Source organism: Callorhinchus milii, unplaced genomic scaffold, assembly GCF_018977255.1.
Source record: "Callorhinchus milii isolate IMCB2004 unplaced genomic scaffold, IMCB_Cmil_1.0 Scaffold64, whole genome shotgun sequence".
NCBI lineage: Eukaryota > Metazoa > Chordata > Chondrichthyes > Chimaeriformes > Callorhinchidae > Callorhinchus > Callorhinchus milii.
The window spans coordinates 272,472-296,741 of record NW_024704805.1 but is presented as its reverse complement, the minus strand read 5'-3'; the positions used below and the strand labels follow the sequence as shown (position 1 = coordinate 296,741).

General features: G+C 41.6%; 1 gene segment (V, D, J or C); it reads right to left on the bottom strand.

The window, feature by feature from the left end:
- Positions 1-18,665: 18,665 nt before the first annotated feature.
- On the bottom strand, positions 18,666-19,587 carry LOC103172402. The segment is given in 2 exon segments: positions 18,666-19,045; positions 19,548-19,587. Coding segments are annotated over 2 exon segments (420 nt in total).
- Positions 19,588-24,270: the final 4,683 nt, after the last annotated feature.

Sequence of the window (24,270 nt, the reverse complement as noted above, 5' to 3'; positions counted from 1 at the left end):
TTTAAAATCTTAAATCAGTTTGAATCATCTTGTATCTTGACCACTTCGATTAAAATGACATCCCAAAGCTTGGCTTAGTATGCGATTGATATCAATTGATAACCATGACATGTAATATCATTATCGATTTACATAAAGAATTATCATATATAATATAATGAGAGTAAGATAATTGATCACAATCGCCTGCCGTGTTTCGCCGACAAGAAGCGCGGACAATTCATTTTACAGTATACACTGTGAAGCGCTTTGAGACGCCTCATCGAAGTGACAGGCGCTATGTCAAAGCAAGTATTATTATTATTATATCGCACACTGTAATGACATTCTCTGGTGCTGTGTGGTGATTTTTAATGGAAACAAACACTTACATTGTAAGAAGAGGAAGGAGATGGAGACACAGAGGAGAGACATCCTCTCACCGCTCGGAGACACCGTCAGCCCCGGACACCTCAGAGTGACTGTGAGTAACACAGGACTGTCCTGTAAGAGCGTTTGAGATTTGGTTCATTTGTGATGAACAGCGTCACTTCGTGGCTGGTGTCGGCGGCTTTGAGGGGTGGACGGGGTTTGGTTTGGTTGGGGGTTGACTCTACCTGAGGTAAGGGACTAAAACTAACTGAAACTAAAGGGAACAAACAAACTTTGCCCCAGAGCAGGTTGTAGATGTGTGGGATTTGAGGGTAACTCAATTAAGATTAAATGGACAATTGACGAAACACCAATTTCAGGAAGTATAAACCTACTCTGCGACTGGGAGAAGATTGTGTGATGTAGAGAGTGGCTTTACTGAGAGTCGGGAATGAAAAATAATGGAGCTACTCGTCTGGCTGAGGACGCCGTGCAAGGCAGCGAGGAGGAAAAATTTAGGGTGGAGTCCATATGTTGGGGCAGTAGTTGGAGTCTTTGAGTTTAGAGAGTGTGATACAGGGATTGGGTGCTGCAGGGGGACACAGAGCAGGACGAGGAGGGAGCCAGCATGGTGCACACTTTACATGATATCCTTTTATGCGTTTTAACGCGCCTCAATGGACAGAACATGCGCTGTATTACATCCAAGTCGCATTATTTGTTTGTGTCTAAGCCTGTCTTTTTATCGCGCTCTTTGTTTGTCTGTCTGTCTGTCTGTCTCTGTTTCTATGTGTAAGTCTGTCTGTCTCTGTTTCTGTGTGTAAGTCTGTCTGTCTATCGATCTCTGTTTCTATGTGTATGTCTGTCTGTCTATCTAACTCACTGTTTTTGTGGCTGCCTCTATGTCTGTGTCTCTGTCTGTCTGAGTCTGTCTGTGTTTGAAACCTCAGGCAAGTTTATTTACACCCCCATCGCCACTCCCATCAATATTCCCATCGCGCCCAGATACACACACACGCACACACACAGACATACATACACAGACAGAGACACACACACACACATAAATACACACCCACAGACCGACAAAGAGACACACACACATGTCTCTTCACCGACCAGTAGATATGATCCCGCGTTTTTATCCATTGGCTGATCGCTTTCCAGTGACAAGAAGCCCTTCAAAATAATAATAATTATTTGCTCACTATATCCACGACTGTTTGTGGATTGTGAATTTAAGACTATCTGCCAAGTATCGCCAAAAAACGCACTGTCACTGCACTTGGCAGTATATCGTGCGCAGCGCTTTGAGACGTCTCCATGATGTAACGAGGTGCGATATCAAATGTAAGAATCATTATTATTATGTTGTCTGTTTCGAAATGAAACAATCTTCTTTACAATCGGCATTTGTGTTGAGGATCGAGATGATTGAGGAAGTGTTATGTGGAGCTGATCATTCGTGCATAACAGAATTTTGTGATTATCTACAATATTACCAGTGTCTTTACTCCCTTGAGACGTCGTAACGACATCATAAGGTCTTATATCAGATGCAAGGATTATCTTATATATTTTAGACTGTTAATAAAAATAATAATCCTTGTATTCAGTATAAAATTTTACACATATTCTGAATATCTTAATGCGCTCCACAGGATACACCGTGGAGTGTAGTAACTGTTTGGTTGTGGGCGAAAAGCGGCAGCGAATTGCGCCAAGCGGTGTCCGCAAAAACAGTCGTGGAGTCAATAAACCAATTTATTATTGTGTTTTATTTCTTGAGCGATTATTATCAGGCATATCTGTGTATGTATGTGTGTCTGTGTCCGTGTTTATGTCTGTGTGTAGAGTAAGTACACTTGCACAAGGTTCCGCCACCTGCTGGGAATCGAACCCAGGACTCTCGCATGCGAATCGACGGATCGAACCACTGATATACCGGAATGCAACCATGATGAACTGGGAGGGGGGGGGTTGGGTGGTTGTGTCCATCCTGAAAGTCTATGCAATTTGGCTCTGTGTGTGAGGGTGAGGTGACAATATGAAGATACTGGAGCCAGGGATATGCAGATAATCATAATAATCTTCATAATTCACATGGACACTTATCACGTCTCAAAGCGTTTCACAAAATACGTTGTAAAGTGGGTTGACTATATATTGTGAGCAAAATTGGAAACAACAGTTTCCCAGAAACGGAGGTGAACAGTTTGACCGAACTACTATCTTACTCATGTTTGTATGTATTCATGTCTTTCTTTATTTACTTACAAATTGATGTACTTGCTTGTCTATTTACATTTGGTGTCCGTAGTTTACTGCAGTGCCTTGCGACGTCCTCCCGACGTGAAAGGCGCTCAATAAATGTTGTTGTTGTTGTTGTTGCAGAAAGCCATCCGAGAATGGATGGTCAATCGGGTTCCGACTCACGGCTGACTAAAGAAAGGCGTACGGTGTAGGAAATTGTCTAAGTTTTATTCGCCCCATGGGCCAAACCCAGGTCATTTCGCTTGCGGCACCAGTACTCTGAACTCTAAACTGCAGGACAACAAATTACTACAATGCTAAGCGCTGGTGAGGAGTTCTCTGGATGCGAAAGCTGCTTTGGAACAGCCAGTTTTATTGTATTGCTATATGGCGGCATCTAACGGTGTTTCAGGAGAATGACAGTGTATGTGTGGTCTCGGGATGAGTTGATTTATGAATCATGCAAATTGGTTTAGATTTATCCTTGTATACAGTGCAAGCAGTACAAGTCGTATAACATTAATATTCCTCTCGGATAAAGAACCTCCATCTCAACACATTCCTGCTCATCAACCCTTTCCCAACGTCTTTACTCCTTTCACTCAGTTCCGCCCCCAATTACTCACCACCGCAGCGTCCAATCCCACCTCCCATCTCCCCACACCAAACTCCCACCCCAACCATCTCTAAACACTTCCTTCAATACCCCCCACCCACACATCCTCCAAATCTTGGTTACAAAGCTCGACTATCCAAAGCATTGGGATATTTTCCCGAAGTAAAAATGGTTATACCAATATAACTTAGTCTTTGCTTTGAAGTGCAAGCGGCAATGTTGGTAAGTTTGCAAGGGGGTTCTGCTTGAAGTTAAATGGCCCAAATGTGACACATTTTGCAAAAGGAATATTTGGATCGAGCAAACGTCTTTGATGGTTTCTAGTCCGGTTCATGAGCCAGAGGGTCCATAGTATTCCAGGCACTCATTGCTCATGGCAGCACAGCCCAGCCTGGTCCAACTGCAAGAAATGGAATGGCCGACCAGTCACTAGGGGTAGGGAAATCTCCCACTCATCTCCTGTGAACCCTGCAGCCAAAAACCGAACAGCTAGGCCCTTGCTGGAGAAGCAGTGAGAAAGCTTGCCAAATAGCAATATCAAGGCCAAGCTGTGCCGTTTTAGCTGCTTAGTCTCCAGCCGATACTCAAGCAGCACAATCTGGATTTGATCAAGTCTCGGCTCTCGAGAAACTGCGCCTAATATTTTCTGGAATTTGGCATTCAGGGAGAGTGTGGGGCTTCTATTCCAACAAACTGTCTCTGCAATTTCCACGTGTAGGTGGGATCATTGGATATATCAGCTTGCTTTGGAAACAATTAATCATGTCCATGGGCTGCACTGTGTAATAGAAAACAGGATGACCCCAAACGACGGTGAAGTAAGTGTCTGTGCAAACGTTTGTGAGAATATTTTACAATATACGGTGCACATGTTTGCAGAAACAGACATCAAGGTAAAAGATTTATTTGGTCTCATGGATAGCTGGTGAGGAACATGCATACATTTTGCAGTGTATAATATGAAGCGCTTTGAGGATTTTCCATCACGTAAAAACGCGCTTTATCAAATGTGAAGTTTAATATTATTTCTTCCACCATTTACAAATATTTCTTTCAATGTGATACCACTGAATGTTTTTATGTGGTTGGAAACTAATCAGTGTTTCCTTTGAGAGACACAGCAGCAATTTCTCAATTTGTCAAATAGTTCAACTGTCAGGCTCAACATGTGTGCTGATCTGAATCCCTTTATCTTCCCTTTGGGGGTTGACGTTCAGAGATGTAGTCGCATTGAAGCAGTGTTATGTTTCCATATGAAACGCAAGAATTATTATTATGTCTGAAATGTCTCAAAACACTTGACAGGGTAACTGACATAAAAATATAATAATCATTGCATAGGATGTGGCGCCTTAAAACGTCTTCTATATGACTAAAGCCTTCACCGAATACAGTGTAACGCGAATTTTCTGTAGATTTTGTCGGTAAATGTGGAAATTGCAGTTTGTATCTATCCTCCTTTCTTCCTTAGAGTCAATCAAGCACTGTTACAAAATGTTTTGTTTCGCTGCATTTCCATAATACACCAAATCAATGGAAATGATGAAATCATAGAATTATACGGAACAAAAGGAGGCCATTCGGCCCATCGTTTCTGTTCCGGTTCTTTGAACAGAGCTACTCAATTCAAACACCTGCCCCGCACTTTCGCCATTAAACTGAAAACTGGTCGTCTCCAAATAGTTGTCTACCTCTCTCTTAAAAGTTGTTATCAAATCAGTGACCATCAACTTTTAAGGCAATGCATCCCAAATCCAAACAAATCGCTTTGGGAAAAAAACATTTCCACTCGCCTAACCTCTATTCCTTTGCAACGATTTTAAATCGGTGCCCTCGTATTTCCGAACAATCCGCTTTTGGAAATAGTTTCACCTTGGTAAACCTAATGAAGTCCTTTATCATTTTGAAACAATCTATCATGTCTCCTCTTAACCGCCCTGACAACTGAAGTCCCTCATTCCTGGTACCGTCCTGGTAAAGCTACTTTGCACCATCTCCAATGCATTGACATCCGTCTTAAGTGTGGGGCCCAGTCTGAGCACAGTCTCCAGCTGAGGCTTGAATAGTGTTTTATAAACGTTTGTCATAACTTTCTGATTTTCTCTTCTATTCCCGTATTTATAAAGCCTAATATTTCCCGTATGATTTTTTGGATAGCATTATCTACCTGTCCTGCCACCTTCAATGATTCACTTATATTACGTGGACTGTTGCAGCTAACTGAATGTTTATTTTGCGTTCTCAAGATATTGAGAAAAATAATAACGAGGATCTTCAGCAGACAGATTCACTTGTGGTGAATGTGGTTTTCCCTCAAACACGTTGCACACAAAGCCTGACTCTGAATATATATAAAGAGGTCAGATGGATAGACCAAGCTCACACACCCAGGGTAGTTATTGTACGAGGCTGTGCCTGGTTCCGATCACTGTGGGTATATCAGGAGAGAGAGCACAGAGATACACAGCGCTGTCAGACACCAGCAACTCAAAGATGGATAATCTGGTGGCAGATTGGGAAGTGAGAAGCCGAGAAGAGAATCGAATTCCAATTCCTTCTCCTATTCTTTCCTGATTGTAATATGAATCCCTTCGTAGTATGAATTCTGGCTGTTTGCCTGGGTAATGTCGGTACCAGAACAGGTAGTAATGTCTCTCAGTCGTGGAATAGCTACATTCAAACGTCACAGTTTCTCCATCTTTCTTCAGAATCAGTGCATCCTTCTGACTGACAGAGTCCCCACCGCAAAGGTCTGTAATAAACATTGAAGATCACGAAAATACATTATTCGCTATTTGCCTGAATTATTTTACACCAAACTGGGACATTCTCCTCCCGACATTTTGTTAATAATGCAGTTTACATTTTGTTAACAATGAAAAAATAATAAGTAATTTATTTCACTCAACACAATGCCACGTCGTTGAGACGACTCAAAGCGCTGCAGGGAATACAAAATGACGTGAACACTTTTATTTTCGTTGGCGAAATGTTGCAGCCAATTGCACTTTGCAGTGTCCCACAAACAGTCGTCGATTGAGTGAACAAATTATTATTTGGATCGGATTATTACACACGCGATCAACAGGTGGTTAAATAGCAACCGAGTTTGCTCTGCAAAAAGACGCGAGTGTGCGAAGTAAGGAAATATACCCTAGGATTTATCCTGGCTCGGAATCGAACCCGCCTCCTCTCGCACGTGAGGCGAGTGCTCTATCTAATAACATACAGGACTGCATTAATTGCTGTTGAACGCTGAATTTGCTCAACACGACATCACCTGTCATAAAGGTTCCCAGCACAAGACAGACAGCAAACAGCCTCATTGCTGCTCTTCAGTGAGTGTGGTTGTGTCTGTGCCATCAGTTTGCTGATAATCCGCAGTGATTGTCGGCATTGGCGGAGCTACAGTCTCACGTCACCTCATTGGCATCACAGCCGCGTTTCAACATAACAACCAATTGATTATATGCAGCGGCTTTCAGCAGTCACAGGGGGCAGGTAATCCTCTCACTCAGCTCCTGACAATCTTAGAAGCAAAAGTACTAACGGGAAGGATGGTGATTGATGGGCAAACAACGGGTAAGATTACCAGTAGAAGATATCAATGGCAAACGATGTGGTTTTAGCTGGTCAGACTCCAGCAGATACCCCGTCGCACATTCGGAGTTCCCCAAGTTTTGTCTCTTGCCTAATCCTCTCCAATGAGAGAGTTTGCATTCCATTTCAATAATGCGTCTTTGCGAATTGATGGAAGGATAAATGGAAATCTCAGCTTGGTTCGGATACTCTAATACTCCTTGGCGGTTTTCGTCATTTTCTTACCCCAACAAACACCCAAACCCATTGCAAAAAAAAAATCACACAGAGAGACTGAAACTGCAATGCATAAAGGATCACAATTACTTGCATAATTATTTGACTTGGAAATTGTTCTCACTCTTCGGTGGTGATATTGGTGTATCATTCATAACTTTCTCCGATCAGGCACCAATAATTCTTGACAAAATGTTATTCTTAACAGCCTTCTGTCGTTGCAGCATGTCAGTTGGCAGGAACTCTTTATATCATCGTGAGTTGGAAAATAATAGTAGATGATGCCCTCTATTGGCCAATGTGACACAGTTCATCATTGCTTCATATTTGATGGAAAACATGAATGAAAGCAATGACTGTAATAATAATATTTGTGGTTTCCAATGGCTTAGATCATCTGAGGCTCAGCGTACAGTAACACCCCACGCTGTCAACCGCTGTTAGCAGAGATACTGAAGCACCGCCTTCCCCACACTGAGCAATAATCAAAACAATAATAATAATATTAGTAATAATCCCTACAATTATTGTAGCGCCTCATCAATACTTTGAGACGTCTCAACGCGAATCACAGATTATACTCTAAAGCGAATTGAATGCTTAAATTGTCGGCGAAACGTTGAATTAATTGAATATTTTTTTTTAAAATAAGATGTCAAATATGACCAAAACGGGGATGTAGTTTTTTTAAAAAACAAGATAGTTTATTACAGTTGAAAACCGAAAGGAAAAATAGCACCTGGACTTGCAATACTTAATTCCATAATTCATTGTTGTCTGCATTTGTTGTGACAGAAAATGATGTGAAGGTTTTGCTGCTACGTTTATTTGAGGTGAATGTGGTTTCCTCTGAGTTGGCGACAGACATGACTGCCTCCGGCTGGGCCACAAGGCCTGACCAAGTTTCCGTCGACAGACAGATCATCCCCATGTGCAAAGTGAAGGCAGTTTTTGAACGAGACTTGCAGTGCAGTCTATCACTGTGGTGAGACGAAAGGCACAGTAATACACAGCGCTGTCAGACACCACCAGCTAAGAGATGGACAAAGTGGTGGATGGATTGGATTTGTGCAGCTGAGCAGAGAAACGGTTTCCAAATCCGGTTCCGTTCAACGGATCGTCATCCCAAGAATATCTCCTAATTATAAACTCCAACTGTTTGCCTGGGTAATGTCGGTACCAGGAGAGAATGAAATCGCTTTCAGTCTTGGAAGAGGTACATTGTGGAATCACAGTTTCTCCTGCTTTCTTAACCATCGTGACAGCTTTCTGAGTGACAGAGTCACCATCACAGAGTTGTGCAATAAACATGAAAGAGCATGAAAATATTATCTTTGTCCTTAGATGAGTCATTTTTGAGCGCCTTGTCATGTTCTTCCGACTGTAAAGGCACCGTACACGTTCCAGAGACAACAAATTATTATTTAAATAGTTTAATATATTATTGCCCCTGGAAAACAGATTCTAAACCCACTAAACACGCATCAAAATGGAAATTATTATGGTTTCGACGGGTGTGTAGCCCAGGATTGCAGAGCAATATTGTTCCTAGTTACCGTTAGGTAAATATAGGCGTATGTGTGGGAAAATCAAATGCAAGGATTATAAGTGGAAATGTGCCTCAGTAACGAAATTTGCCCAAGGTTTCGCCATTCCCGGAAATCGGACCCAGGTCCGCTCTCTTACGAAGCGAGTGCTCTACCCACCAAGATAGAGGACTCCACCAATTGTTGCTTAAATTGAGGTGACCATCAGCAGCGACACTGAATTAGCTCAACACGGCCTCACCTGACGTAAAGATTCCCAGCACAAGACAGACAGCAAACAGCCTGATTGCTGCTCTTCAGTCTGTTTGGTTGTGTCTGTGGCATCAGTTTGCTGATAACCCGCAGTGATTGACTTCACTGGCGGAGCCACAGTCTCACATCACCTTCATTGGCATCTCAGACGCGTTTCAATACTACAACCAATTGTTTTTATACAGCGGCTTTCACCAGTCGCTAGTGACAAGGATTCCTCTCACTCAGCTTCTTCTAATCTTGCAAGGCATAGCATTAAAGGGAAGGATGATCATAATAAAAATATAATGATTAATCTTCCGTTTGCTTTAGCAACTTATCAAACCATGCAAACGCCTCAAAGCTCCTAATAGAATACACAATATTGTGTAGTGACTGTATGTTCTTTGCGCGAAGCTCGGCAGCCAGTTGCACACAAAAAGTGGATCATAAAGATTCGTGGATTGAGTGACCAAATTATGTCTTATTATTATAGTTATTATTTTGAAGGAATTGCTATCGGGGGAAAAGCAAACCATCAATCAGGTTGCAACATATTGCAAGCTAAACACAGGTATGTAGAATAAGGAAACTTGAAAAATTTCGCCCTAACGGGAATCCAAACCAGGTCTCTCGCTTTCGAGGCCTGTGCTCTAACCACGGTTACTGCATGATCAGTTGAGATCATGGGATCATTGAGCTGTTTGCGTGAAAGTCGGATGAGCTGTGAATGAGATGTTCTCTTTGTGTTTTTGTCTCGTTTCCCTTCCCACAGGTAATCGCTGCTGCGGCCTAGAGAGACGGGAGCACAAACCCACTAAACGCCGTCAGTTTTTGTATGAGTCTCTCACTGTTTCCGATCACTGTGTTGTTCAAGAGCACAGTAATACACAGCGCTGTCAGACAGCTCCAACAGGGAGATGGTTAAACTGGTGAATTTTGTCGAGGTTTGGAGCTCTGCAGAGAAACGTTTTTTAGCAAAGTCTGCTTTATCTATATCACCACTAGAACCCTTTTTAAGCGGAAACTGTGGTTGCTTTTCTTGTTGTTCTCGATACCAGTATAAATAGTAGCCGTTAAGAGATGTCTCATAATGGCATTCCATGGTCACACTTCCTCCTTCTTTCCCAGTCACTGAAGCCACCTTCTCTGTCACAGAGTCTCCCTGGGTCAGGCCTGAAAGACAAGAACGTGGAATCCTGTAGCTCAGTAGTTAGAGCGCTCGCCTGGCAAGCGACAGGACCCGGGTTCGATTCCGGGACAGGACAGGGCATAAAATTAGGCTAATTTCCTTAAAGCACACACTTCTGATTATCCAACACTAAGTAGAAATATGTTGGTTAAACAATTAGCTGATCCCTATCCGGGAATAATATTCCGTTCAAAAAGAAAATAACAGACATTTAAAATGTAGTCAGTGAATCGTTGATTGTTTGGGGGACACTACTGTGCGCAATTGGCTACCGAATCTCCCCCGCGAAACAGAACGTCTCTGCAATTGACAGTATATTACTTGAAGCGCCTTGAGACTGCTCGAAAACATATTGAAGCGCCATATAAAACACGATTACAATTATTAATATGTTTAATAATATGAGCAGAAAAGGAAACCGATTCAGCTAAATGATTTAAAAAAAAATTGAAAGATTTATAATTGTTATAATAAATTACCTATTAAAATGGCAGCGAGAGCCAGACACCCACTGGCTCCCTCCAACCCCATCACTTACTCCGCAACTGAGCTCTTGAGTGGAAAAGTTATTGGTGTTGATTGGAGGCTTATGGTTTTGAATCAGGTGACACTTGATCGCGATGACCTCACTTCTTAATCAACTGACGTGAGCATCCCCTGCTCAACGTTGGAGGGAAGTTAAAGTTTCACAGTTTATTTTCTGGGGGGAGGGGTGAGCGAATTTCCTGCGAGCCAATTCGATTTGGTGACCGGCTTGACACTAAAATGAAGACCAAATGTGTTCGTTTCCATGATATCGCAGAGGCAGGATTAGAGATAACCATATAGGATTTAAAAGTGAGTCTGAGGATCTTGAATTCGGTCTCAGGCGGTTGAATTCGCTGTGGAATGGGAGCAAGTAGAGTGGGATAAGTTAAGATCAAAAAATTGTGTAATCGTGTGTGAAAATAACAGATCATACAGATTTTTGGATAGTCTGCAATTTGTGAATGGAAGGGTCAGATTGTAGAGTGACCAGACTTGTGGTGTAATCTAGCCTGGACATAATCATCGCAAGGATTTGGATGTAGAGTGATGAAACCGTGCAGCTTATCCTGAATGAATACATGATTACTTTCTATCATTAAGTCTGAGATGACATCCTCTCTCTGTTACATTTGCATTCTCTGATCTCGCAGAATGCTTTTCGTTCGACAATTTGCCGTCACCCATTTTATTAATACTTGTGGGGAAATTTATATGCGCAAATTGCCTATTGTATCACTTATTTCACAGTAACTGAAAATATCCTCTTTTCTCCCACCTCAATCATGAAAGGCCTACATTAAAGACAAGCAATATTATTATTATTGCGGTAAAATCCTGCATGGAATTACCAGAAAAGCTCGGGAAAAAATAGCTAAGATAATTATTCAATTCCTAAATTGAATTAAACAAGGACAGTTTCAATTTCCTACCCAAAATAACCAGAAAAAACCCACAATGTTGTCCTTAGCAAAGTCTAGCCGGTTGATTACCGCAGTGAGGTCCACTTAAAGGCGGCTGCTTATTTGAGAGAGCGACAATAAAATAGAAAAGGAGCAACAGAAATTGATTCTTGAGCAACCTAAACCTTGTGTCAATCATGCTATAGAGAAACCTTTCTACGTTTCAGCTGAAGCAGCGATAGTTTGTATGAGGGAAGCAATGTCAACTGTAACAGGAAGCACCTGTTATTGCTGCCAAGGAAATTAGTTACAGAGAGGAACCTGACACGTCTTGTAAGTGGCAACTCATGCTATATTTGTGTTTAGTTCACCATCTGCTGATGGCTTATGGCTACAGCAAGTGTGCAATTGCAGACACTTGAGAGAAAATTTTTGTCTCGTTTCACCCACTCACAATTTTGTTTTAAAGTATATTCTATGAAGCGCTTTCAGACGCCTCCATGACGCAATATGGTTCTATATCAAATGCTCATTTTTATTTTCAATACTGTTCTGAATGCATTCACTTGGTTGATTTTGAACCAAGCAGCCCAGCTTTAGAAAAAGTTTACTTTCTATCATCGTGGCTGAGGTGAAAATCTGTCTCTGTTACTGGTACTTGCTTTTATGCGTCTGAATGTTGTTGGTTTTGGACCCAGTTCGTCAGTTTCATCTCACAGGCGATACGAGATAGTTCTTGAATTCTTCAATTAAATTAAAATATGTCGGTTGTAATCTCTTTTTCAAGCTAAACCAATATCAATGACCGTATTGTTCTTTACAAAAAATAACACATTTATTACCGCAGTGAGATCCACAAAGAGGCCGCTGCTTATGTTGCAGAAACACAACACATATAAAAAGTGTCACAAATAATGCTTCTTGAGCAATGTATGTTTTGTGCGAATCATGTTTTAGACTAGATTTTTACACTTCAGCTGAAGAAGCAACAGTGTTTATGAGTGAACTATGTCAACTGTAACAAGACGCACCTGCTATTGCTGCCAAGTATTAGCTGCAGAAAGGAATGTGACAAATTATGTCAGTCGGAGCTCCTGTTATATATGTTTCCAGTGCGATATCTGCTGGCGGATTGCAGCTACAGCATTTCTGCATTTGTAGACAGTTGATAGCAAACAGTTTTCGACCCGTCATAACTTTCCCGTTATGAATTTCACTACGTACATGCAAGTTAAGGTTTCTGATGTTTTACTCTTTTTTCAAAGAACAGGGAAAGACACTTCCACGTGCAGGTCTCCCCAGAATGCAAAATATATGAAGTTATTTCTGTGAAAATAAAATAATCTTATTTAACAATAATTATCGTTGCAATTATTACAGTGCCAAACCATATCTTCGCAATGCCTCAAAGCGCTTTGCCGTGAATCGAACCGACGTATCTCGCTTGCTTGCTGCTTGCGAGTGCTGTAACCACTGAGCTGCAGGACTCCACATGGCAGTTTTTGTAGGGCGCAATCGCTGATCTGTGCCTCTGTGGGACTCAGTGCACAGTTATATGCCCCGGAGTCTGTAACTCTCACTTGGGCTATATTTAATGGGACGGTTCTACGACGTTCTTCCACTTTCGTTGAGAAACGTTCTTTTGCAAAGTCTGCACGTTGCGGTTGACCCCTGCTGTATGTCCAAAGGATATATTCTGGAGCTCTGTTGGGATAATGACGGTACCAGAACAGATAGGGAGTGGTGGTGCTTGTAGCTGTGTAATTACACTGCAGAGTAACATCCTCCCCTTCATTCACTGTTGAAGAAGATTCGAGCTGTGTCACTGAATCACCTCCACAATATCCTGGGAAACAGACACAATGCAACAACATTCAATACAATAATTATAATCACGTTGATAAAGCTTTCAATTCATATAGCGACTTACCACAGCTTGGAGATGTCCAAGCGCTTCATGTAATTCACATTAAGTGTATTTTCTGGGCAAAGCACCGCATCGTATGCGCACAGAAGTAACCGCTAACGAGTTCTGGATGGCGAGCACATATTATCATAGGTAATTTTTTTTAAGGGATTATCACACCACAAAAGGCATCTGCGGATCGACTTATAATCGGAAGCCTACGTACTGGTAGGTCAACACCGGCTTGTGTGTGGAGTAAGCATACTTGCCGAAGGTTTTAACCTGTGCCGCCAGTCGACCGCTAAAGCCCTGCAGCATATTGGTTATTGTATGCAATAAAACATAAGCATTGGATTTTATTTGCAGGGACCAGACTTAACGAGGGAGTTTATCGCTTACCTAACAAGGTAATGATGGCTGCTGCCCAATAGATATACATGTTCTTATATATTTAATGGCCCGGGGCGTTGAGAGACCGTTGATGGTGCAGTTGGAGAATTTTGGCTGGGATTCAGTAAGGCACTGAGAGGAGGGCTGATCAGGAAATGACACACAGAAGTTGGCATATACTGTGAGGGAGCAGGTCTGAGCGTTATGTACAAACCTTGTGTCTCTGTCACTTTCCGTCATCTTCTCTGCTCTGCCATCTCGCTCCTCCATTGGTTCTCTTCCATCGCTGACATTCATTTGTTTAGCTGAGTGTCTGACACCTGCAGGAAGTTACACCAGTATTTAAGTTCATCCAAAACGCATACATGAGTTCCGCAAATGTGTGCCATCCGTGGAGTCCTGGAGCTCACTCCCTCGCCACACAAGCGAGAGATCTGTGTTCCATTCCCGTCAATATAAAATGTTGGCCTAGTTTCCTTACTCCCGCACACACAACTGTGCACCAAGCATCAACTCGGAAATTTGTTGTCAGTCCATTGTCGATTTCCTTGTTGGGGGTAATAACCCCTTTCGTACTTGAAATGCACAATGACCACACATCAGAGTATATTCTGCTAAGAGCTTTAAGACGTCTCAGAGGCAAGATAAGGGGCTCTTCAAAATGCAAGTATTCTTATAATATCTCGTCAAAAGTAGGTAGTAGGAGATATTAAGTGGAAACGCCTGAGTGTGTACAGACGGCTGGACAATGGTCTAATGTGTGTTGGCTTCACATCTCCGGGGGCAGATGTCAATTTGGTAACGAGGTTAAAAGAGACATTGAGAGGGTTCGAAGCGAAATCGGAAGAGGCACGTGACGTCAGCAGTCTCTCGGCGGTCTCTGCCCCAGTTAGTTGACAGTGTCCTTCCGGCCTCTGTGCATTTGGGTTTCAGGAGTTTGGGTGCAAAATATTATAATTTCTGGCAAATTTCATTACTACAAGTTATTTTGCTCTGCTGTTTAAATCGCTGAATAACGCTTCATATATTAACGTTTATTGCTGTTAACCTGGTATCTGAAATATGTGGAAACCCATGACCATGCTTATGATGATTCAAATCAAACTGGGAGATATAATAATGATCCATGCGTGTGGTATATCGCCTCATCATGTCTACGAGACGTTTTAAAGCGCAAGACAGGTTATTCTAACAAGTGTAGTGACAGCGTTTTATTTGGCGGAAACGAATCGACGAATTTCACAAAGCAGTGTGACACAAATTGCGGTGGTCAGAGTAGCAATATTTTAAACTGTCTACTTTTTATGTTTTCTTTTTATTATTCAATTCCGTGCTTCCAAGCTGCACATTGAGTATTCCGTATATTGCAAACGAAATCCTTCTCTCTCTCATCTCTCTCTCTCTCTCTCTCTCTCTCTCTCTCTCTCTCTCTCTCTCTCTCTCTCACTCTCTCTTCTCTCTCACTCTCTCTTTCTCATCCCTCTCCCTCTCTTTCTCTCTCTCTCTCACTTTCTCTCTCTCGCTATCTCACTCTCACTCTCTCTCTATCTCTCTATCTCTCTTTCTCTCCCTCTCTCTCTCTCTCTCTCTCTCTCTCTCTCTCTCTATCCCTTTCTCTCTCTCTCTCTCTCTCTCTCTCTCTCTCTATCTATCTATCTCTCTCTCTTACCCTCTCTTTCTCATATCTCTCACTCTTATCTATCACTCACTCGCGCTCTCTCACTCTCTGAGTCTCGCTCTGTCTCTCTGGAATAACCATTTGTACTTGCTGAGTGGCTGAAAGTTTTAACAATAATGATAATCCTTGCATTTGTTATAGCGCCTCAATACATCTTCAAGACATCTGAAAGCCCTTCACAGTATCTACAGTAAAGTGTATAAATTAATTGAAGTTTTGCAAGAGGCAAAATTTAGGATCCTCTGAGTGTGGTTTAAGGTAACTCCTGGAGGTTAGCAAACTAACACTGGGTTAATTTCCAGCGCCTTATCACGTCTTCGAGAAGTCTCAACGCATGTTGCTGAATACAGCTGAGAGGCAATTTACGCTTTATTTTGTTTGCGAAACGCTGCAGCCAATTCTACACAGCAGCGAACAGCAAACTGTTGTAAATTGACTAAATCATAATTATTCCTTTACGAAGGGAATATACTCTAGAAAAAAACTATCCCCCAATCGACTAACAGCTGTATTCCTACTTATTGCTCGGTGCACCGTGGCGAGTGGGTGGAGTAAGGAGACTTGCCTAAGTTTCCGCACTCACCTGCCGGGGAATCGAACCAAGGTCCACTCTGTTTTCAGGCGAGTGCTATAACCACAACAATACAGGACTCCAGAGTCTGTACACCACACTCCCTGTTATAATTGTGGAAGCACATCCGTCTGTTCAAAAAACGAACTTAAATGTCTGAGACGAGGCCATGATTCTCTGCTGAGTTTTTGTACGGGGAATCTGCCTTCCTGTAACAGTGTGGGGTTCATGGCACAGTAATACACAGCGCTGTCACCCACAACAGCCCCGAGTATCTGCAGCTCAATTACTTTATTCTCCTTGATCAGCTCGGCATTGAAACGGTCAGGAGGATTGTCTACATTTCCAGAGACATATATCCTGAACAAGTACTGGAGAGCTCCATCAGGATATTGCCTGTAACAGAAGGCAACGTCTATTGTGGAATAACTGCAGTTCATTGTCACGTTTTGACCTTCAAAATCTGTTATCTCGGGAGTATGTTGGGTGACTACATCTTGCCCGCCGACTTCTGCAAGTAAAACAAAACATTTTGCTCAGCAAAATTCAGTGATGATTTGCAGTCATAATAATTATAATAATTATTTTATTTTCTGTAGCGCATTATCACACGGTTTGGGCGTCTCAATGCTCCCGCAGAATATATTATTATGTGAATTGACTACATTTTGAAGGAGAAACTTTGAAGCCAATTAAGCATTGCAGTGTCGCTCAAACCGTCATGGATTGATTGACGAAATTACTATTGATTGATTTATTCTTTAATATATTATTACTCTCGGATAGCTATCCCTGAAACAATTATCATCCGGGTTGCTACTTATTGCCGGTAAACAGACGGTTGAGCTGTAAGCAATCTTGCTGGAAGTTTCGAGTTGCCCGAGAATCGATCGCAGTTCCTCTCGCCTGTGAGATGAATGCTCTCAACACTAAGCTTCTGATATAATATAATGTAAAGGCCATGCACTGTATATGTCCACTCATACTTACTGGCTATGGTGAGGATTGCTATCAGTAACTGGCAGAGAGCTGTCATGTTGGCTGCTGAGGTGTGGACAGATAATGGAATCTCTTTCTTTGTATATCGTTGTGTTGCTGCTTCACTGAAAAGTTGTGAGGAAGCGGCTGATCTGACGTCTTTAGTGGTTTATTACTTCCAATTGTAGGCGTCTCCCACTCACCAGAGGATCTTAAATTTGATCTTCTGGCGATTGGTAGCCAATGGGCCTGGGATTAGATGGGAGCATCGACCGCCTTTCACACACAAAGAATGTAATTTACGTTATATTCTGTGATGCTATTTGAGACGTCTCGAATAGTAATGAGTCGCTGTATAAAGTGCAAAGTCTATTACCATTGCTATGATTGCTTTAGTTTGGCAGATTTTGAAGAATGCAGTCTCACCTAAGCGATTAAAGCTTTCATTTCTATCATCGAGGCTAAGGTGACAACCTTTCTCTGTTGATGGTAGTTTCTATTGTGAGTCAGAATGTTGTTGGTTCAGGAGACAAGTCGGCACTTTGAGCTCAGTGTCCACGTTATGAATATTCGTGGGGAAATTAATGCGTGAATATTGCTTTTTTTGTTTTGGCTCACAATGTGCAGTTACTGCTTTTTACAGAAATGTTATTTAATATCTTGGAACCACCTCCAACGTGAAAAGAGCTGTATCAAAGGCAAGGTTATTGTTATTATTATTATTGTTATCGATGGCCAAACCTTCTTATCATTGCATCAAAATAAGGAATCTGCAAACTAAGATACCTGAACCATATTAAAGAAAGTCAGCTTTAATCTTCTTCTGCATTGAAACCAAAACAAGCGAACATATTGCTGCTAACAAAATGAAGCACATTTGTTCCCGAAACGAGAACCATTAAGCGCGGCTGCTTACTTGGGAGCATGAGAATAAAACATAGAATGAGCAATTTAAATTGCTTCTTGAGTCACCTGAGGCCACGCCGTAGGCAAATCTTTGTAAATTAGAGTTGATCCAGTAACAATGTGTATGATGGAAGTATGTCACCTGTAACAGGAAGCACCTGTTATTGGTGACAAGTCAATTAGTTACAGAAAGGAACCGGACAAGTTATCTGAGTTGCAGCTCCTGTTATATATGTTTTGGTGCGCCATCTGCTGGTGGATTGTACCTAAAGCACGTGTACAGTTGGAGACATTTGACAGCAAATAGTTCACGGCTAATCTTATCATTTCGGATTGCGAATGTTGCTGTATAAAAGAAAGTTGTTGTTTCGGATGTACGTCTACTTATTTAAACAGCACAAATGGACATGCACACGCTGCGAGACTCCCAAGGAAGCAAGATGTTTAAAGTTATTCCTGTGAATATACATTTATTACATTTAATAATGATAATAAAATTCATTGCATTAATTCACTTGGTATAGCGCCATATCTCGTATTCCAGACACTTCAAATCGCTTCACAGAATAGGCTGTACGCTAATTGACTGCATATTGTGTGGGTGAAACGCGGCAGCCAATTGCTCACATCAGTGTCCCACAAGATTGAATGAATACTACAGAATAATATTGTTGTTTTGAAGAAAGTATTACCGCTGAGAAATCGATTCGGCAATCGAATAACAACCGGGTTCCTTCTTTTGCTGCTCGTTAAATATGATTGTGTGTGAAATAAGGAAACTCGCACAATGCGAGGTGAATCCGCTAATCATTGAGCTGCCGGACTCCACATGGCAGTTTTTGTAGGGCGGAATCGCTGATCTGTGCCGCTGTGGGGCTCAGTGCACAGTAATACACCGCGGAGTCTGTAACTCTCATTTGCAATATATTCATGTGAACCGTTGTCTCCGCTTGAGACACATTCGTTGAGAAACGTTCTTTTGCAAAGTCTGCAAGTTGCTGCTTGTTATTCCTGATGTACGTATTAAGGATATATTCTGGAGCTTTATTGGCATAATGACGGTACCAGAATAGATATGGATTGTCGCTTGTGGCTGTGTAATTACACTGCAGATAAACAGTCTCCCCTTCATTCACTGTCACAGTAGATTGGAGCTGTGTCACAGAATCTCCTCCACAATATCCTGGGAACAAGACAGAAATCAGCGTTCAATACAACAACAACGTTAATAATAATACTATTACCTCTATTTGATACAACGACTCATCGTGTCTTCGAAACATTACAAAGTACTTCACAGAAAACACGTGAATTGTATTTATTGGGACAATGCAGCTCTCAGTTATGCAGCAGCACACAAACAGTCGTGGTTTTATTGAACGAATCGTGAAGAAAATCGTAGGGATTATCCTACCATGTAAATCCATTCGCAAATTCACTTACAACGGATTCCTACAGCTATTGAAACAGCGTCGTGTGCTCCTCGTAACGAAGTTCACCTGAGGTTTCTTCCTGCCCAGGAAACAACCCAAGTCCTCTCTCTTGCGATGCGAGCGCCATATCAACTGAGCTACAGGACTCTACAACGCCAAAATTCCTGTAGCGTTTTGCTTATCTAATGCAAGAAAATAGGCATTGGACAATATCTGCGGGATAGAGACTTCTTAATCGAGTTGATGGCTTACCTGACAAGATAATGATGGCGGCTGCCACATAGATATACATTGTCATATGTATTTAATGGCAACGGGTGTTGACAGTGCGTTGATGGCGTAGTTGGAGAATGTTGACTGGGAGGAAGTACGATGCAGTGATGAGCTGAGTAAGAAATGATATAAAAGAAGTTGCCATATACTGTGAGGCAGCAGGTCTGAGGGTTATGTACAAACGTTGTGCCTCTGTCATGATGCATCATCTTCTCTGCTCTACCATCTCGATCCTCCAATGGTTCTCTTCCATTACTGACATGTCACTTTTGAACCGGGTGTCTGACACATGCATCACGTTAAACCCTCATTAAGTTTGAACAAAACTTATACATGTGTCCCACATTTGTGTTCACTAGAAGGACTCATCCTGATTACTTAACTTTGAACCAGGGCTAGAAGCATGTGAATCTATGTTCGGCTACATTCTGGACATGTACCTATTAATTCTCTTTTATTACTCATGTCCAGGCTTATTTATGCCAACTGTCTGTTGGCAGGATAATCCTCCCGTTCCTTCACAAACAGCAGATTTTTCACATCTCTGCTTCTATAGTGACAGTAATCAGTGCATTTGATATAGTTCCTGATCACATTACTGTGACCTCTCATAGCGCTTCTCAGCTTTTGCATTAAACTGTAGTGACTGTTTGTTATGTGGACTAAATGCGGCAGCCCATGTGGACGCAAGTTGTCTCACAAACAGTGCTAGACGTGGTGAGCACATTTGAAAAACAAGTCCTGTTGACGGGTATAACAACCTCTCAAAAGTTTTTCGCTGAAACCGCGACTGTTGTGTGAAATTGGTTCCCGAGTTTCCCCCATAAAATTCACAGTCACGACACATTATACTGTACTCTCTGCAGTGCTGTGAGGCATCGCGGAGACGAGATGAAGCGCTGTATCAAATGTCAAGAATTATTGTGATATAGATGGTTAAAACGAGGTAGGACGAGGAATTAAGTGGAAGCCCTGAGTGTGTGCAGACGGCTGGACACTTTCTACAAATTATTGTATTGTACGACTGAATTCGGGGAATGATCCTCCATACATAAACATGTGTTTTTTGTTAGCCTGGTGTCTGACATATCTGGAAACCATTTCCATGCATATGATTATCTAACCAACCTGTGAGTTGTAATAAAAGCGCTTGTAATTAACATAACGCTTTACCACATGTCCGATTCGATTGTACGGTCTTCAAAGGATACACTGTAAAGTTTATCGAAAGTGTATTTTCTGGACAATACCTGGCAGCCAATTGCATACTGCAGCGTCTCACAAACAGTCTTTGATCGAGTCATCCATTTTGCTGATGGATTATTACACCCGAAAAAGAGATCATCCAAACTGCTATGAATCGTTTCCTAGTCCCGCCTCAGTAACACATTAAAAATAATAAGGATCTTTGCATTTAATATAGCGCTCTATCACCTATTCGATGATACAAAGCATTTCGTAGACTGTACGGTGAAGTAAATTGACTGATTATGTTATGGTCGAAATGTCGCAGCCATTTGCGCGAAGCAGTGTCCCACAAACAGTTGTGGATTGAATTTTTTCTCTATTTATAGGAATTATTACCATCGGAAAAACGATCCGTCAGTCAACTAACAACCATATTCCGACTTACTGCTCGATATACAGACGCATGTGGAGTATCGAAACTTGGCCAACATTTTGCACTGCCCGATATTGAACCCAATTATCTCACTTGCGAAGCGAGTGCTCTAAACATTGAGCTGCAGGAACCTCAGCATGTTTTTGCACAGGTCCCTCTTAGACACACAGCACTGTGCCTTCTGCACAGAAGTAAGTGGCGCTGTCTGTCACACGAAGATTTTGGATTGTTAGTGTGCTGTTTCTCTCCCTTGTATTAGCCAAAGCGCTTATCCTGTCATTCTCACTGATGTCTCTTTTTCCCAAAACCAAGAACCGGATGGAACCGTTTCCATACTGTGTGTACCAATGAAAGTTTGGGCTGGACACAGTGGTGGTGCACTCCATAGATACATTTCCATTTTCATTCCCTGTCATGGCCTGAGGTGACTGTGAAACATCACTTTCAGCCAAGATACCTGGAAAAATAACAGAAATTAACATACTCGCAAAGGAATTAGTAAAGTGTCTGCCGCGATAAGCTGTAATTATTTAGAGGGTAAAAAGAATTGGTTTATCCAAATTCATACACTACTTACACCAAAGCTTTATTGTTACATACAAAATAATATACGTAGTGCTGAAAATCGGCTTCATTCTCAACTCTCTTCGATTCACGTCAATATATCCGGATGAATTGCAACCAGAAATCATCCAAGGTCAGCGCCTGGTAGATACACGTTTGTTCACTTGAGACGTTGACTTTTATCCCCGCGTCATTGCTTTGTCTCTGTTCATTGCTGCAGATGTATTGCGACTCCTCCTATCGCTTGTGTTCAGATTCACTTCGCCTCGCAGTGGCAAACCACAGTAACGTTTGAAGAGACAATGTAGAGGGTTCTAGTTACAAAGACGGAAGCAAAGGTACAGAAAAAATAACAATAATCCTTGCATTTGTTGTAACACCTTATCAGGTCATTGAGACGACTCAAAGCGCTTCACACAACATAATGTAAAGTTAATTGACTACATAATTTGTGGACGCAGAACTGCAGATAATTACCGACAGACGTGCCCCACAAATACTTGTGGCTTGAATGACTTATTTAGCCCTTCTAAGAGTAACTATTACCACTGAAATCTATCACCCATTTGAGTAGCAACCGGGTTACTATTTACTGCAAGTTTAAACCATGCCGTGTGGAGTAAGGATAAGTGGCTAACATTTTGCCCGAATAAGAATCGAACCAATACCGCCTGCTTGCGAGGAGAGTGCTCTAACCACTGAGCTATAGGCCCAGATGTCCTTAGTAAAGAGCCCAGATCTTGATAGCTTGGCGAATTGCCAGAATAGTGTATCAGGAACGTTGTGATTAAGGGAATGAGATCAATAGCTTCTCAGGGTTCCGTAGAATCGAACTTTACAATAGTTTAGGATATAAGTAAGAGATTTTCCAGTAATTGTGGGATCTGAACAGCCAGAGATTCCTAATGCACACTTATATTTTGTGGACTCATTACCTGCACTTGAAATGAACTGTGATCCAAATAATCTATGTTTCGAGTACATCTGTTTTTTTCCTGAATGGGACGTACAAACTGAGGAAAGGGACGGGAGTGACAGCTGTTATTCTGAAAACTATTGAAAAAAAGGTATAGGAATATGTGTTATTGAACCAGTTTTTAGCAGACTTTTTAGCGAGTGTTGCATGGGGAAAATATCAGAGCACCAGCGACACACGGTGTTCAGGCAACGCACTTCATTTACTAAAACCAAAATAACAGATATGATAATACGAATGATTGCATTTGATACAGCGCCGAGTAAACTGTTACAACAGTTTGGGTACAAAACATAAGTTTCCTAGCATAATTCAGTTCTACAAGTTACTGTGTTGTAAGATTTATTTCGCCGAATGATTCTTCGCAGATTCACATTTATTTTTCTTAACCGGTGTCTGACGTGTGTGGGGACACACATCACCATTCTTATGAGTATCGAAACCAACCTGTTTGTTATAATAATTGCCTTTGGTTTCATATCAAGCCTTATTAAATTCCTAGTAATTTATACTGTCTTCACAGTGCAAAATGTATCGACAGTGTATTTTGTGGACAAAACCTGGCAGCAAAATACACACAGCAGCTTCTCACAAACGGTCTTTGATTGAGTGATCCACTTTTTTGATCGAATAAAATAGATCATCCAAACTCCTATCAACCTGGTTCTTATTTCCCGCTCAGTAAACCAATAAAAATAATAATAAACATTGCATTTGATATGGCTCCTGATCACGTCTTCGAGATATTACACAGTATTTCATAGTTGTATTGTGAAGTGAATGGTTGTGTCTGTTATGGGAAAAATGCGGCAGCCGATTGCACACAGCCGTGTCCCATAAACTGTTGCAGAATAAAGAGAATTTTTCTTTTCCGATTTAAACAATTCTTGCATCGTGAAATGCGATATGCCAATCAATTAGCATCCAGTTTCCTACAGACTGCCAGGTGAGCAGACGCATGATGAGTAAGAAAACAAGCACAACATTTTGCCAGGACGGAAACCGAACCCAGGTCCTCACGCTTGCGAGCTGAGTGCTCTAACCATTGAGTTGCAGTAAACCTAATATGTTTTTGTACAGGTCCGTCTTAGGCACAGAACACTGTGCTCTCCGCACAGAAGTAAGTGGCGGTGTCTGACATTCGCACTTTTTCGATTGCTAGGGTACAGTTTTTCTGTTTACGCTCAGCGAAAGCTCTTATCCTATCCTTCGTATTTACGTCGATTTTTCCCAAAACCAAGTGGTCACAGTGGTACTGCACTCCATAGAAACATTTCCATTTTCATTCACTGTCATGGCCTGCGGTGTCTGTGAGACGTCACTTGCGGCCAAGACGCCTCGAAAGAAAGCAGAAATGAACATTGTTGAAACGGAATTGAGGTAAAGTCTACCACCAAAATTTGGAATTATTTATCAGGAAATAAAAGCATTCGCTTGCACACAACCATCATCTACTCACACCGTAGGAATATTATTACAATCAAAATAATATATTTCGCATTGTAATTCTGCTTCATTCTCAACTGCCGTCGATTCACGTC